The sequence below is a fragment of the Toxotes jaculatrix genome, chromosome 20 (assembly GCF_017976425.1).
Source record: "Toxotes jaculatrix isolate fToxJac2 chromosome 20, fToxJac2.pri, whole genome shotgun sequence".
NCBI lineage: Eukaryota > Metazoa > Chordata > Actinopteri > Toxotidae > Toxotes > Toxotes jaculatrix.
Genome location: NC_054413.1, coordinates 17,437,967 through 17,452,222, shown reverse-complemented (window position 1 = coordinate 17,452,222; position 14,256 = coordinate 17,437,967). Strand labels below are relative to the sequence as shown.

The 14,256-nt window shown below is 41.4% G+C and overlaps 1 protein-coding gene across 1 annotated transcript in view; it reads left to right on the top strand.

The window, feature by feature from the left end:
- LOC121200238 (microtubule-associated protein 4) overlaps window positions 1-14,256 on the top strand; it is a 101,081-nt gene that overhangs the window by 51,387 nt on the left and 35,438 nt on the right. Inside the window, exon 7 of the mRNA XM_041065402.1 lies at window positions 2,688-4,166. Coding sequence (XP_040921336.1) covers window positions 2,688-4,166 — 1,479 coding nt within the window. The remainder of the gene's footprint in view (window positions 1-2,687; window positions 4,167-14,256) is intronic.

Sequence of the window (14,256 nt, the reverse complement as noted above, 5' to 3'; positions counted from 1 at the left end):
GCAAATAGCTACTACCGCCAGTGACATCTAAACGGAAGCACGAAAAAAAGCCAAGTCCAGACCAGATGCCAAGAATCTTTAATTGGTCATACTGGAATTAATTAGGGCAGACATATGAGAATTGAGCCAACGCGAGGAAGGAAATACCAAGCAATGATTTATCAAAATTTAGAACCGTGAATGTGATGATTCATTGCCAAAGATTTTAGGTTGCAAGTTTCAGACCTACCCTCATTGCACAGCCAGTCAGTGCGTGGTGTAGGTGCCCTGTGGAGAGTTCTTGTAAACGGTCAAGTCATATTTGCATTGAGCGTTTCTCATCAAAATACATTGTTTGTATCCTTCAGGTCTAGGAACCATGCTAAGTACATTTCACCCCCTGATAAAACAAGTGTTCATGTTCTTTCATTTTTAAATCTTGCATTGTTGATGTCCATGTTTTCTTGCATTGCTATGTTTAAAGGCTAAAGGTTGATCAGCATAGTGGTGAAGAAACACCTCGTTCAAACAATATACTGCTCTCTATTTGTAATAGTGAAATACCTTTATTAAATGTATTCCGCCTCACAGTACAAGAGCAGCAATGTGAAAAAAAAGAATAATGGAAAGAACCCAAAAGAACTTTTTCAATAATTATACAATGTACTGTGCTAAAATGTACACAGGAAAAAAAGATAAGGCAGCCTTGGATATGATATAGTGAATAGCATGTCATGACCCTGTTGGGTTGGGAGCAAGCAGAGCAGAAATTTGCCTTGAAGTGTGGGGTTGTGGATCCTTGTGCATCCTTGTGCATTCCAGCACTCTGGTTCAGGTTGTCCTGTGCTGTTGTTGCAGGTCAAGGAAATGTACGGCTCATTCTCAGGCCATGAAGCCACTTAGCAGCTGCTTTACTTGCAGTATGTGTTTGTGTTTGCATGGTGGATGACACAGCACTGCTTTTAAACACAGTTTTGATTTGAGTGTTATTTGTTGTATTGTTTTCACCATTTGGTCATTGTGTTTATAATGGGAAGAGCTGTTTATTTTGCAAGGGAATTTGTTATTCAGACAATTTATTTCTTAATTGAGAGCCATTTTATTTAGATTTCTATTAGCTTGATTCAGACACCCCAAGTACAAGCCTTAGCTTTATTCCAGTGTCTAATAGCATTTGATCACAGAGTCATATGAGAATAGAAGGACATTAGGCCAATTTGTGCGCTGCTGTTTTGTAATTCAAACGTGTTGTTGCTGCTGTTGAAATTGCACAGTAACAACAGCATATGTACATGCAGAGGGATGGCTGTTATATGATGCTGCCCCAGCCTAATGAGATTGTGTGAGACAACATTGCAGTCATTCTTTTCCATTTGGCTGATGTCTTTTTCTGCCTTTCCCTCAAACTGCCCGTACAGTACAGCGAGCAGAGTTCTGTCATGGGTTTGTTAATATGAAATATGGCCCTCTTTAGAGCCACTGTACTATATGTGGCCTGACAGCTGCTCCACTTTAGCTGTTCTTCCCAAGGTGTGTGTGTGTGTGTGTGTGTGTGTGTGTGTGTGTGTGTGTGTGTGTGTACATATAACTGAAAACTAGAAACAAACTGGGCCAAAGTATGAGACCAACCCTGTCTCACTGGGCAGTTTCTCCTCCACTCGTTTCCTCTCATCTGCCTCACATTTCTCTTCCCTTTATAACCTTCTTCCATCTAAGAGTGAATTCAACTTGACAACTGCCATTCAACATAATTGCCCTTTAGACCTAAACTTTATTATACAATGTCCCAAAACCAAAAAAAAAGGCAGTTTTAGTTACAGCATCGTTGCCTGGAATTGACCTCCTTTCAATGGGACCATTAAGCAGTCTTTTTGTGTGTCTGCCTCTGTGTCCATGTTATGTGTACATGGCTACACATGTATTACGTGACCTTACTTGTGTCTGCACACACAATTCACACACCTGGTTCTTGATCTCTGTTTTGATTTCAAATAGAGCTCTTTTGCTGCCCAATAGTTCCAGCGTTCTGGACCCCGAGGCTGCAGTGAGTCAGCCACTCAAAAGTACCACTTCTCTACATTAATGTAATTCACTGCTCACCAGCATAACAATGTGTGTTTGTGTATGTAAGTGTGTATGTGTTTGATTCTCATTCCTCCGAGCATTTGTTCACTCAATCAGCATTTACACACAAGAAGGTTTAGGACTTGGGTTAGCTTTTCAAAGAGATTTTTTTATTTAAAGATTATTAAAAAAGACAGACATTCTCTACTTTTTTTGCCTAAAGGGCAACAAATTAATGAAAAGGAAAAAGCAGTCCTACAATTCAAATCCACAAAGGGTGCAGTGATTAAGGCTCGGCGCTCTGGAATAACATCCACCCCTTCTGGCCTTGGATTGAATCCCTCGAGAAGCGTCTCTGCTGTGTCTGATCCATCTTTTCAGCCTTCCCACCTCATTGAGTAAAAATAGCTATAATGGCTATAATTATAAAACTATAATTATAAAACTCTTTAAAAATCTTTTCCAGTAAAGATTTATATACTTTCAGTTTTACTATCTTTTTTGTGCTGTTTTAGACTAATGATGTTTATTTCTTTGTGATCTATTCAGTTTTTTTTTTGTTTTAGTTAGACTAAGGGAACCAATTCATATGCACATACCCATCTCCCCCAACTTTAAACTCTCCCCTCTTCACCCACAACAAGGTGCCTTAGGTGACTGCTGGCCAGACCAGGCTGGCTGCCTATCGACAGACCTCCCTTTCACCCCCAGCGTCTCCACGGTGATCAGTCGCCATGCAGGCCATCTTGCAGCCAGCCCCGATGAACCTGACAGTTGGCCTAGCCGAGAGAGCGCTGCCTACGCTGGAGGCGATGAAAGGGAGGGAGATGGATCAGACCGAAAACAGAAGAAGAAGAAGAAAAGGCGACAGAAAGATGAGGGATCTTATGAACACCATGAGAACAGGGGACACCCAGAGATGCAAGCACAAGGAGAAAACACTCCCCCATCAGAAGAATTCTACAATAGGATTGGCCCAAGGCGGGATAGAGGCGAGGGTGGCTGGGAGGAGCAGCTTGGGAAGAGTGGAGGCCGAGGGAAAAGGGGGAAGAGCAGAAAGAAGCTTCCAGAGGAATGGGGAGTGATGGCGGAACCATTTGTTCCTTCTTCTGCAGCAGCCTCTCAAATCACAGAGGAGGTGATGGTGGATATTGGGAGTTCAGCTCAGGCAAACCTGGGGTCCTCGTTTGTGGACATGGACACCAGCCAGAGCCCCTGGAAAAAGGAGGTCTTCCCTGAAGAAGGTCTGGTTAGTGCCCCTCTGTCCCAAGACCTATTCTCACCAACAGCTGCTTCCATTAACCCACTGGTCCTGAACAGTGAGCTGAAAGCCACAGCAGCTCCATTCACTATGCCCTCCACCACCAACAATGCGACACTTGGTTCCTTCCCCGTGGCTCCTCAATCTGGTGACCCATTTGATTTCTTGATGGATACCGAAAATGCCAGCTTGGGCAACAGCAACCAGGCCTTTTCTCCACCTTTCTCTTCAGAGAACGAAGCCACAGGTGGTGACATGGTTGACAGCGGGATGTTTGAAAACACCAGTTCCCTCCAAGAGTCTTGTGTGCAAGGCATGCCTGAGGGAGACACCTCGGCTTTCAGCCCTGCCTCGCAGCCAAGCCCTGGCCTTTCACCAAAAAGCGAGGTGTTGGCCTCAGCTCCACCTCTTTCACCTTCAGATGCTTCATGGCTCCTGAACGACTCACACATGAGCAGCAACAGTGAGCTTTTTGAATTCAGTGACATGAGCACTTCAGGGCATCCTTTACTCTTAGGTTTGTCCTTTGACACCCCAAGCCCAGCACCTCTCCGGTCTCCTAAAACCACAGCACAGGAATTCCAATCAAAAGAGCTCAAAGATGACAAATCGTCCCAGAAGCAATCCAAGAAGTCTCGTTCTTCATCTTCTTCATCCTCTGTGAAGAGTCCCACCTCCCCAGGAGCTAAGAAGTTAACTCCACAGGCATCCCCTGTCATCAGCCCATCCTCTCCCCCATCAGCCACCCCTCTGGGAATTCCAGGATCTGGTCTAAATCCTGCAGCTAAGCCCTTCTTTCCCAGCTTTGCTGATCCCATGGAAGAACCAGCTGTGGTCCCTCCACTTGCCCCCACCATTGAAGGTTTGTTGCAGTCAACCCTGGAAAAAACATAGAGGTTAAATAAGGAGTAACTAAAAAAAAGGCAAATGGTTTATTGTCATGCATGATCTTTCCATCCAGCTTGATTAGTTCAGATATTTGAAATTGATTTCAAATATTTTGGGGAAGAATTTTTGGGCAGGATTGATTGCTTGGGTGCCTTTTACTCATTAGGGGTTAGATGGATAATTAGACCCTTTTGTATTGTCCCTTGCATGGACACATATGTCTAAAAACTTGGCTGGGGCTTTTTGGCTTGTCCAGTTTGGTCTGTTTGTGAGTGATTAATGCATGGGCTCAAATGTTGACCAACTGGGGCTGTGCATTGGCGTGACTTTAAGCCGTGACTCCTCATGATGCATTGCTGGTACGTTCTGCCGGGACGTTCTCATAATTAACAGTGTTGCTGTGGACAGGTGTGCTACTACTAACCAATCACAGTCTTTCTCTTTAGTGACACCACTAGGCATCTTCACCATGTCAAAACAACCTTCTCTTTTTCTCTTCTGTCCAGGTGTATGTGTTAACACTATAATCGTGCTCCATTTCCTTTGCATCCCGGGTTTAGGTGTGACTCTATCTTCTTTCTCCTGATTAACTCTGTTTTCCTCACTAGCAGCCTGTTTCTTTACAACTTTCCATAGAAAAGAGTTTTGAAGGAAAAGGCTTTGTTGGTGTCATGTTAACTCACATCTGTTGTTATGCATCAACAGTTCACATCCTGGTGTGTCTCCTGAGAATAACTTTTAAAAAAATGTCAAATGGTAATTGTTGTTTTTGTCGATTTTACTTTCCATGTTCTGTGATGATTGCTGCCTTGGCTGCTTCTCCACCATAGGTGAGTCCTATTTTCATTCCTCTTGTGGCTTTGCTGTTTCTTTTTTCATGCATCATTGAGACTAGTAACTGGGATGGTAACACAGTGATTGACAGAGAACACAAACAGTTGAGTATGTCTTGACTGCACATTTCAGTAACAAGGTTGCTGTTGCTAAGAACAAAAAAATGAGGTGCTGGAGTCTGCAGGGGTTGTTGGGCTTTTGCTGCGAGCCATTCATTCTCTGTACAGTCTGTACACAACATTTTTGCAATTCTGAGTGTTAAGTCAAGCTCTTTCGGGGTATGGACTGGATTCCAAGGTGCCATCTGCTACCTCTCCTGTTCATGATTTTTATTGTTAGCATAAAGGCACAGCAGAGTGTCTTTTCTGTGACAAAAGGATGGCATCTCTACTATTTGCAGATGATGTTGTCCTTTTGGTCTCATCAGGCTATGACGTTGTGAAATGCAGTATTTTTTGTGTGACACTTGTGTTTCCAGGCCTTACTTAAGATCATAAGCTTTGGATACTGTATTAAAGAATGAGATCACGAACACAGGAGTATCCAAAGCCAAAGTAGTTTCCTTTGCAGAGAGCTCACTCTCGGCGAGCGGCTCAGGGGTAGAATTGTCCTCCATAAATGAGACGGTTGAGACATGCCCCCAAAGGGAGCTGGGGGACTTGCTAGGGAAATATATAGTATCACCTGATATAAATCAGACTGAGCTGTGAGAGTGTAGTAGAACCCAAATGAAAGCTGGTGGTTGCTTTTCTGTCAAGCGCTCGTGTTTAATGGAAAATAGGTTTGTAGCAGTGTGACTCATTAACGAGAGATTTCAGCAGACTGGGGAATAATAACGTTTCTAGAGGTGAACAGTTATAAATAGAACAGTTTGACTCATGTAAATCTGAGTTATAAGACAGGATAGAGAGTCAGAATGGAGCTGTTGATTAGCTTCCTTTCCTGCCCTTGTTTTAATGTAAAAGGCATTTATTGTTGGAGAAAAGTTTTCAGTAGACTGGGAAATACTGACATTCACAGCTGCCAGAAAATCGAGGCTAAAAATGTCATAGGTTAACACTTGGTGGTTTTGTGTATGAGTGGCTGTGTGGATGTCACCTTTATATGTTCGTGTGTGTTGATGCATCCATGTGGCTATTTAAGTGCATATATCTGGCTTTTGTGCACATGTGTACGTCCATGCATGCAAGTGCAGGTTTGTGTGTCTGCGTAAGTGTGTGTACTTGGCCTTTACCAGAGGAGCTGAAGTGTTTTGTGTGTACGGCTGTGATTTATGGAGATTCAGAGTTCCAGAGGATTCATTTCCTTGTCCTTCCTTTCAACACTTCCTGTCCCTGCCTCCCATTGGAGGCTGTAATGAGGACTGAGCCAGCCTTCAGCTCACCACAGGAACAGCAGACTGTTGAACCTGGCTATTAAGCAGCTTTGATCAATGCCCCCCCACATTCCTCTGCTAGAACAGAAAGGCTTGCATTAGTATTTTTGCCACTTCCAAGTCACACAGATAAAAATATATATATTGCTTCCTTGTGGATGAAACATCTGAATAGGGTGCTGGATTTATGCTTGTTGGGTTGAATTTTAATGTCTGTTTTACGCAGAGTGGTTATGCCTTACGTGAAAGTGGACATGTTTTGCTGATGTATGCGTGGCATGTGGGTCTCCATGCATGTGTGTATTTGCTGTCAGTGCATGTTTACGTGCATGCTGCAGCAAAATAAGCAAAGTAAGACACATGGCAGCGTCAACTGTCCTGCATCAGATTTGATTTCCGTGAATGTGTTTTTTTGGTGCATATATATATGTGTGTGCTTGTGTGAATGTTAATACATATACAAGAGAAAAAGAACAAGACAAATGATGAAGGCAGCTGGCTCTGTTTTCCCTTTGTGTAATGAGACCTTTTGTCAGTGTCCAGGGGTGGGTCTTTGTCACCAAGAGTGGTATTTAAGCCTTGTACAAAAGATAAGAAGGCATGTGGAGCACAATTAAAAAAAAAAAAACACAGGAGGAGATACTTTGGAAGGTTACAGAAAGGGGAGTACGCTGCAGTGAGGATGAGGGAGGCAGACACATGGAAAAAAACACTGCTGAAATATAATAAACTGGAGTTAGACACAAAAAAGACTTTCAAATAATTTTGAGGGGAACAAAAGGATGTAAAATAAAGGTACAGGGATAAAATATATATATAGTTCATGAACCACATGAAAGAGAGAGGCAAAGGATAAAGGGAGGAGAGAGGATGCTGTGGAAGACTTGTGGGACTGAGACAGGGATACGCAGAGGTGAAAAGAAGGCTGAGGGGGGATGGATAAGGACAATTTTTAAATCTGTGTTATAATGTGAGAGAGATATATACATACAAAAGTGAAAATGAAAAGGAGAAGCCAGGCTGGAGATGGAGAATGAAGCAAACCTTAGGGAGGATTTCATGTTTAAAACACTGAGGAAAAGGATAAAAGGAGGTGCAGAGGAGTATTAAGAAAAAAAAAAGCCTTGACAGAAAAACCTGAGGCAAAAGACATGAAGCTTGACAAAAGTGAGGAAATATACCAGCACTCGACAGAGTAAAATTCTAATTTGTTGTTGTGTATTTTCAAATCTGGGTTATTTTATTTCTAAAAGTCAAATCAGCACGAACGCATGAAGCTTCAAAGTAGGTACCTTATTACCTACAGGCTATTAACAGATAACCCAGAGTTCAAAGTGTTTAATTCTGACTGTACGCACGTCACACCCACATTTGTTCAAACACAGAAACGCATAAATACGAATCAATCACTTATCAGTATTTTTAAATTAAGGTCACGTTAAAGGGGTCAGGTGTTTTCAGCAAAAACAAATCATTGATAAACCCACTGTAAGCTACCTGCCCATCACCCAACGGCAAACAGACACAGTTAGCAACTCGCCGGTGAGCATAGTGACGCATTTGGCAGGTGAAGAGCCAGATATATTGGAGTCGGTGGAGTCCAAAACAGAGCTAAAAAGAGAGTGAATATTGGACTTAAATTTGCCAGGTGGCCATAAACACAACTCTGTATATATATTAGCTGATTTAACCTAAACAACTTTTCTGAGGTGATAATATCATGTCAATTTTTTGTTTACAGCTGGTTCTGCTAAAGCTACTAAAGTGGACAGAAAAATGAATCAGGTATTACTGCTGAGGTGCTTTTTCAACGCCTTCTGTCTCATTTCTGATTCTTAACAGAAACGAAAATTATCAATTCAAATTAGAAATAAATGTGGCGCCAAAATAACCTGAAGCGGCTTTCAGGCCACATCACAACAACACCTGTTCTCCTTCACCACCAAAGCTTCTCCTACTCGCTCAGACACAAATGCGCCGCCGCTGTGGTTCCTGTCTCCCTGCACAGTCTGGGGCTGTCACTTCCTATTCGAAATCCAAACACTCGCTCAAACTCGGGGGGGACAAAGTTAATATTGGAGCTGTAATGACCTGTTCACATTCAAAATTTATAAGGCGCGCTTTGGATCAATTTCAACAAATTGCATGTCACTTCAAATTCGTTCAAATTCGATTTTTGAAAAAAAAGTGACAGCCCTAACACAGACACATGTATAGTACACAACTGAGTCATCAAGCTATTTGAGGACAAACACAAATCCTCAAAAGGCAGGCAGGCGTGAATATACTGTATCAGCAGTCTATTTTTACCACATAGTGCTTTTCGCTGTTGTTTCGGCTCCTTTCATTGGGGCACAGGCTGTTAGATGGTAGCCCGTAAGGGACATTTGTACAGTATGGCCCCACTAGGATGAGCTGATGAACGAGGATGAGCTGATGCCTTTTGACGGCTTTGGGGGATGTGCTGGGATTTTGCCTTGTTGGCGCCAGTGTAACAGCCAACAGCTAACTGTAAGACAAGGAGTGTGAGTCACTCTGGGTTATTTTTTCAGATGATGCACCAAGCTTTAGCAACAGATTCGCAACCCATACAGAAACGGCCCCCGAGCCAGCTGTGTGGGCTGTGCTTTAGATTTAATAAATTTTGATATTGACATTTTAAAAAGGCAGTGGTATCAGCTCAGTCAGTGGAACTTGGGTTTGTGTTGCTTTTCTAAGACGTTCAGCTATTTTGGTGTTTTTGTTGACAAATTTCTGTATGCCCATGAATCATGGGTAATGTTTTTTTTTTTTTTTTTTTTAATCATAGGCTTTTGACTTTTTGACTCTCTGGGTCCAAACAATATCTGAAAAACAATTTTGTCAGTATAGACCTTATTCAGACCGTGAATTATAAAAGCCATTTTTTCCAATAAGGATGAAACAGTAGTGAGAATGACTTTCTATAATAGTATAGTCCAGTACATAAATACAGTGTAATAACATTTATTTATTTACTTACTAATACTTGTTTTTTAACTCAGAAAACAATCACAAAACCTGCTTGCTTGATTAAATTTAAGTTTAGTTTAAGTACACTTATACATATAGATAGATATATAGATGCATTCATTTGTTATTTCTCAATATGCATCATCACTCCAATAAAGCACCTTGCCATACTAATACAAGACATCAACATAGAGTTTCTGCTAGATTTGTATTTACTATTTACAGCATATTACCAAGCACCATAATTATGTTTATATTTATATTTAGACTTAGAGTTATATATATGTTTTTTCTCTGCATTTCTGTCCATCCTTCAGTCCATCAGTATGCTCAAAGTCTCCAACCGTGGTGACAGAGCTCCTCCAGAGCCACAGAACACTTTTCACACTACTATTCCCCATGATTATTAAACTGACCTTTAGGAGAAAATATAGTTTCTGTCCGTGGTGTTGACACTGTATCGGAAGTGAGCCAGCATTCGTGTCTCCCATCACCACAGTTTTTTTACATGACAAAAAAAGCATAAAGAACATCAGAGCATCCTTAGCATCCATTATTATTATCATCTCTGGCATTTGAGACCACCCTTTATCACAAGTTTAATTACTCCAAAGTTTTGTAAGAAAATTTAGAAATTAATAGACTGAATGTCACTGATCTATTTAGACTTATACCCATGTAATTATTCTCTTTTTTACTCCTCTAAAACTTTCCCTCTGTAAAAGGAAGTTGACCTGATTTCCAGTTTAGTAGAGCAACTCGTGCAACTCTTATAAGCTTTGCTTAGGCAGCAGGTGCGTTAACAAGCAGGTCTATACTGTACAGTGTGTTTTCAGTGTCCTGCCAAGGTAATTTCAAAATGTCAGCTTTCCAGGGAATGAAAAAAAAAGTCTATGTTTTTTTTCCCCCTAAATGGGTGTCACATGTTTTGAAATGTATTTGGTATCATAGTTGCTATAGCTTGGTTCTATGTCCCTTTTAGTCCAAACATTGTTCCTCATTTTGCATGTGAGGAACAATGTTTTACTGTGTCAGCACAGACATACTTCACCTCTAAGGTTCCTTCAGTGAGTTACATTTAGCTAAGGCGTTTGGCATGTGAGTGCTGCGTGTGTGTGAGAGTGTTAAAAGTGTGTCGGTTTTGCAGATTCAGCTCTTGTTAAATAGAAAAATACATATAAACAGATGCTTAGATGAAAGTATCTGACAACAGAAGAAGCCGAGCTGTTCCCCAGGCAGGCAGAGTTCAGACAGACTCAGAGAATTTAAGAAAACACAACAACGAGAACAGACAGATTTTAGGTAAAGGAGTGTCCAGAAAAACATAAGACAGAGTCAGAGACATGGAAGAAGATGGACAGGCAAGCAGGGATAAACACACAGAGCGACAGGGAGGGTTAGGCAGGAACCGATTTATGGATGCTGAGGCAGACAGAGAGGGAGACAGGCATACATATAGATTCAAAGAGGTAACTCACCAACTTAAGAGACCTTTGTAGATAGAAAGGCAGATAAAAAGAAAGGACAGAAACAAGGTTAGACATGCACATACAGAGGTAAATAGATGATATATAAATAGATGGATAGACAGAGCCCTTGCAGTCATCTGTTCCCCATACTGTAGCATAGACTTTGAGGTACGCTCAGATTCCATTAAATGTACCATGTCATGCTGTTGTCAATGCACATTTACAATGTTGTTTTTGAGAGTTTCAAATGTGATGTAGGAGCACTGGAGAAAAGTCCAACATGCTATATTTTCAAAAATATATAGCATGTTATTCGCATTTATGCGGCTGTTTAAAGAGCCGCTTGTCTAGATTCATAAATGAAAAGACAGGTTGAACATGAGATAGTGAAAACTAAAAAGAACAACCTGAATAAAACAGCAGGGAAACATAACAAATGCAGATCTTTCAAATGCAGGAGGGATTTCTGACTAGTATGGAACAATAAACTGTCCTTAACAAGCATCAATTGTTATGTAATTCCGTGACAGTTAACACTGTTTTTTCTTTTCCTTTTACTTGGCATCCATCTATACGTTACAGCTCTTATATAATAGGTTCATATAATATGCTGGAGTGCTTATTATGTTTTGTTTTTCCATCAGTGTGAGTGGCAGCCGCAAAAAAGCTGAACCTGAAATGTCTGCAACATTAACATTACAGCAGAAGCTTTTACTGCTTTGGAAAGATGCAAGACTCTCAGGCAAGACTATTAGACAGGCAGATGAGCAGGTAGCACTGTGCACAGCTTGCCCTTTATGCCTCAGCAGCTAGAAGAACGGTTCATTTAGCACCTCAGTTTGATAGAACCGTGTCTGGAAAAACAGCTTTGTTTGGAGGGTTATGCACGCACACAGCTTTCGACAGTTCAGGAATGATGAAAGTCTTCTTCATGCGATAACGAAGCGTTTCACAACATCACAACGTCACTTTGACCTGATTCATTCTCTCTGAGACTCGCAGAGGTTTCAGAACGTACTGCTTTCTATATCAAGTCTTGATAAAGGTCAAATTGGTGTTTTCAAGTTTCCGATGGAAGACGGAGACATGAAGTACTTTTTGGGGAAGGGACAGCAGGAAGGGGAAGGACAGGGAGGAGGGGTTGCTATAGAGACTGAGGATCAGTTATTGTTGCCGTAGGAACAGCAACAGATGCTGGAGTTAATGAGACACTACACTGACAACGCACTTACCGTTGGTACAGTTTCTGTTGGATACACACACACACACACAACTATGAAAACTACTCAACTGTGCTATTGTTTCATACAGTAATATTTTACATGATCAGTGGCTGATATAGGTAAGTTCTCATCTTTGTTAATGTCGTACTGCCCAAGATCATTTTGGAAGCTGTGTTATCAGACAGTAAGGCTCCAAAGTAGAGGCAGCAATAATCAATCAACCAGCAGGAGCCTTAATAGGCCAAAGGGCAATGCACCCACTGTTTTTTCATGTTTCACAGATACAGTATGTCATTTGAAAAAGTTTAAACTTTGACCCTTTGACACTTTGAAGTGTAAATATATACATTAAATCTGAGATTCTTTATCTTTGATAACAGGGTTTGCTCACTCTCTCGACCACCTGCTCCTTCATATGCTGAGCACTTGTTAGCTGCTTTCCCTTCACTCTGCAGTCCAGCTCATTCCAAGCCATTAGCCCTGAGTGATTGTGGAGGGGACTCCATCACTCTCCTTCTTGTCCTTCTCCTTGCCCACAGCGGTGACATTATTTGGACCACAGCATTTAACCTCCCGAAACTTTTTCTCCCTCTTCTAGTCACCTTGTCTCCTTTTGTCAAATCGCATGCAAAAAAATTGTGAAATCCTACTAGATTCCTGGAAATCTTTGAGGTTTGACCAAGAAATCATGAAGTGAAATCTGTTCCCCAATTTCAGGACTTAGTGCTATGGTGACGGGGCATTCTCAAAAGCTGCCCCCCAAAACTACAGAATTACTTTTCACAGTTTTTCCTCACTCTGTTGGTGCAGACATTTTTAACTCCTTGTCCTTTTACTTTGCCTAATCCATCCTGCTTCTGTATTTTCTTGAGTCATTAAATTAGTTTTTTTTCTTTTAGTTTTCCTCGTCCTTCCTTTAGTTTTATTCCTCTCGGCACTGTGATGCATTTTGACTCATCTTTGTTGCATTAAAAGTGCTCTGCAAATTAAGTTGAGTAAAATAGTGTTTGTAACTTTTCCTGGCAGCAGTAATGACTTTGAGGCAGTGGGCACCGTATAGTGTTGTCATTCGTCGTTGTCATGACAATAATGCAGCAAAGAGTAGCATAACAAAATGCAGAAAGAGAGCAGAGCAGACATGAGACTGTCTAGGATTTTGCGGGATATGGTTTTGGTAAATGATTCCGCTGCACAAACCTCAGTGGGAGGCAGTCAAAAACAGCAAAGCTTCTCTTTTCAGCATCTTAATTATGCAAAATAAGTAAACAAGACAGACACCGGTGCATTCCTGTTCCAGTCTGTGAAATACAGAGATATTCTAAACCAGCAGGCAGCAAGGGACAGGGAGATGGAGAAAGAGGACGGATAAATGTTCAGACTTAGGACCATCAAAGAACAGAATGAGTTAAGTATCAAACAATCGAGCTGCAAACGCTCCACACTGAGCCATGCAAAGTTCAAATTTTTTTTATTGCAATGAATTAAGAGACTTTCAGCATTTACAGTTTTCAATAGAAATTGAAAGCTGTATTTTAATAGGTGGAGGAGGAGAGTGAAATACTGTAGATGGGGCAGAGACTGAGCTGTCAGCAGTATGAGAATAATCTTCCAGCAGCTGGAGAAGAGCGAGCAGGATGGAGTGATGGTAAAGTGCCTGGTGATGAAGTGACTGCCTGATGTGTGTTTGGCTGTGACACAGATTGGCTTATTCAGACTGGAAATGGAAATGAATTGCCACCTGAGGCTTAATACAGAGCCGACTTTGTTTCATTAGCAAGGAACTGACTTTGTCCAGTAACACAAACATCAGGGACCGCAGACTAACAGTGACCTATCCCCCCCCCCCCCCCCCCCCCCGCTTTGACACAAAACCCCATTCAGTATTCTTTGGTCTTCATTTAATTGGGATATTAGCTTTCAAATTCTTATAAATATGCAGTGGATAGGAAATCATTTTTATTCAGTGATTGGTTTTTTGGCCACAGAACGTTTTTAGCCATGCCAGCGGCAACCCTCTACCAACGGCACTGGGTTACGACTTTGGTCGAGAGTGCAAACATTGGATGGATTGCCATAAAATTTGGCCTCCTGAAGACAAATTCAGATGACACTGATGATTCTCTGATTTTTAATCTAACCCCACAAAAAAGGAACATTTTTGGATATAATAAT